Here is a 3,422-nt window from a genome sequence, read left to right on the forward strand (position 1 = left end):
ATTCAACCTAAATATTAACCTAAATATGCCTAAGTAAGCCATCGCAGATTAATTCAAGGTGAGTACCGCTTTCTAAGCATTCGCTATCCTTTATTATTCGAACTATCAATGTTATTGCTAATTTGAAAAAATTCTGAAGGAAAACATGAAACTAAAATTGAGAGCATGTAGAAGTGGAAAGAATTTGAAGCAATCAAAATCGAAAGTAAGAACAGTAAAATTACCTCGTGTCAAGTTATTAAATGCACTGTTTTATCCTTAAAGGATAAGTTATTAATGCGACAGATTGATTTTAAATTAAATAAAGAGCAGCATCCAAGATTAATTCTTTGAATTCTTCCCCTTTTGAATTTGCTGTTGGTAATATCATCAGTTAGTCCCACCGTATGGAATTTAAATACTGTCTCAGGCCACCGTAGTCACCTTCACGAAAGCAAAAATCCTTCCCTTTGTCCTTGATGGTAGTTGCCTCTTTGAATAAATCCCTCTTCAGCACACTGTGATCTCTGCCACATAGTGGTTCCTCGTATTCTCAATTTTGCTTTCCCAGTGCTTATGTCACACCAAACTGACTCGACATTTCGCTGTCCAGCCATGTGGATTGGCTGTACTTCCTTGGATTTTATGTGTTTCTTAACCGATAACATAATCCCTCCTCCCTCCCTATCCTGTCTATCCTTCCTGTGCACATTGTACTCCCCATATTCCAGTTCTGCATTCCTTATATCTGTTTGAGACCACATTTCTGTTATCCTAACCATATCTGCCTTTGAAGTTTTGAAGAACATCTCAAATTCATCAAATTTATTTACTAAACTCCTAGCATTGGTCTACACACAAGTATACATGCACCTGTTTCTAATCTTAGCTTCCCTAACATAGCCCATTAATCTCTGGAATCCCATGAACCTTGTCTTCCAGGCTGCTGCTCATTTCAATAGAAGCAGTGTAAGAATCACTTTTACCTCTGCCACTGTTAATCTATTAGTTCTTGTATCCCCCCCCCCAAGCTAGCAGTTTTCCGACCCACCTAACACTACCTCGATAGTATCATCAAATATTAGCATTAGCATTAGCATTAGTAGAGGCATATGATGCAAGAAAGCAAGCTTATTCAGCATCAGCCAAAAAAAAAAAAAAAAACCCACTCCCATTTCACCCATCTGTTCGTTCCAAATACCTGTCCAGTTGAGCTTTAAATTTGTTTAGGCTATCAACTTCTACAACAAGTGATGGAAGTCGGTTCCACCAACCAACCACCCGCTGGCCAAAGGCAAATTTCCGCACATCTATCCGACATCCGTCCTTCCTCAATTTGAATTTATGCCCTCTGAGGTGATTATTCTGAGCAAGATGAAGAATCCCATTGGCATTGAGCATGCTCAAACCATTCAAAGCCTTATACACCTCTATCAGATCACCTCGCCGGTGCCTAGTCTCCAGACTCTGTAATTTGCAAAACTTAAGCCTTTCTTCGTAAGAGCAACCCTTTGTTCCATTCACTAATCTTGTTGCCCTTCTCTGTACCCGTTCCAGCAGTTCTACATCCTTCTTGAAATGAGGCCTCCAGACCTGTATACAGTACTCAAAATGTGGCTTAACCATTGCCTTATACAAGGGAATAATCACCTCCTTATCCCTGCTAGAAAAATTCCTGTATATCATTGACAACACACCATGAGCTACTCTTGCAGCTCGTCTGCACTGCTCAGAGAACTTCATATCTGCCTGCACAATTACCCCCAGATCCTTTTCATTCTCCACCACTGTCAGTGTAGTACCGCAGAGTTGATACTTTGCTCTGGGGTTACTGTTTCCCATATGTAGTACTTTACATTTGTCAATGTTAAACTTCATTTGCCACCTCTCAGCCCATCTGTTCAACCTTTCCAGATCCTGTTGCAGCAGCATAGCGTCAGTAGTGTCCTTGAACCCTTTCTATTTAAGTGTATCCCGTCTCTATAGATCTCTCCTGTTAACAATCAGAGACCAGGCTGTGAAAAATTCTTATCCTTGAGCCTTGCACAATCTGTCCAGGCTAAATTTATCGACAAAGCTCTGATCATATACTCCCCCTCCCCCATTTTGTCTGGGCAGAACTGTAGACACTTTCAAATTCAACCCTAACTCACCACTTTTTTTCAACATTGACCTGTATTTGTTAAGTAATTCTGCCGGTCTCTTACTCTTAAGTATGTCCCTAGCATTAGTGAACACGCAAGTATAGATTCACTTGTTTGATACAACCCACTTAGGACCAGGGATTACAGGGTTTCATTCAGGAACCCAGGAGGACTTGAAACCCCGACACCTTGCTTTTCAGGCTGCTGCATGCTCTAAGAGAAGCTTTGCAAGAATCGACCAGCAGCTGCTGTTATTCTATTAGACTCTTGATCGCAATGACACCCATATTTCCTATATTTAGAAATCTTACTATATTTCCTATATTTAGAAATCTTACTATATTTCCTATATTTAGAATTCGTTGGCGGATGCAGTGTTGGAGAAATTTGCAATTGGCTTTAATGATGCGCTAAGGAATTTGGCATTAATTTTATTTTCGTTTGAAATTCAGAATTGGCGTATTTAACTTTCGTAAGTCTTTTATACCGTATAGTACGTACTACAGTATTTTACTAAAACTCTCTCCCCCTATCGAGAGGTTTGGTAAGTACTGAAAACATCTTACTACTGTGGTACCGAGGTGCTTTTGCAGTGTTAGTGCTATTACATTTTGGCTGTGATTTGTATCTTGTAATTGAAAAAATGAGTGTCTCAAGGGTAGGATTTTTAAAATATATATATAATGTTTGCATTTTTAAATACTTTAATGCGATTTGTGTATAGGTCTAGTTCTTTGATAGTTCAAGTTATTTCTTAATTTAGTAGACTAAATGGGTAATTACAAGAATGTAATAAAGTTTAATTAATTTTCCTATTTCCTTCAAGGATTAACTAAGAAAATTTGATTCTTCCTCAAAGAAATCTATCTATATATATATATATATATTTATTTACATATTTATTTGAATGTAGATATGTGTGTTTATATGTTTTTATTTGTGTGTACAGTATATATGTGTGTGTTTGTTTATGTATATGGTTTGTGTATATAATCCCAGGGGCCCACAGCTGGTGAGCATGGGCTTGAAAACACCCAGGGTCCTGAGCTGGATATCATAATTCTTCTCTTTCTTGGTGATTCCCTTCTACTCTCTCTCTCTCTCTCTCTCTCTCTCTCTCTCTCTGGGTAACTCAGAAATTGTTTGCGGCATAAGCCTCAACCTACCGTGCGCCATATGGCTAATGGTAATAATAATAATGTGTGTCTATATGTGTATATATATATGTGTGTGTATATATGTATTTAAATATATATGTGTGTGTGTGTATATATATATATATATATATATATATATATA

At 37.8% G+C, this 3,422-nt stretch overlaps 1 protein-coding gene across 1 annotated transcript in view; it reads left to right on the plus strand.

Annotated features, from left to right (window-relative positions):
- Positions 1-2,684: 2,684 nt before the first annotated feature.
- COX7A (Cytochrome c oxidase subunit 7A) overlaps positions 2,685-3,422 on the plus strand; it is a 43,231-nt gene continuing 42,493 nt past the window's right edge. Inside the window, exon 1 of the mRNA XM_090370829.1 lies at positions 2,685-2,781. Coding sequence (XP_090226955.1) covers positions 2,767-2,781 — 15 coding nt within the window. The 5' untranslated portion in view covers positions 2,685-2,766. The remainder of the gene's footprint in view (positions 2,782-3,422) is intronic.

Source organism: Mastigoproctus giganteus, chromosome 3 (assembly GCF_048544385.1).
Source record: "Mastigoproctus giganteus isolate SK-2022 chromosome 3, ASM4854438v1, whole genome shotgun sequence".
In the NCBI taxonomy this organism is placed as follows: domain Eukaryota; kingdom Metazoa; phylum Arthropoda; class Arachnida; order Uropygi; family Thelyphonidae; genus Mastigoproctus; species Mastigoproctus giganteus.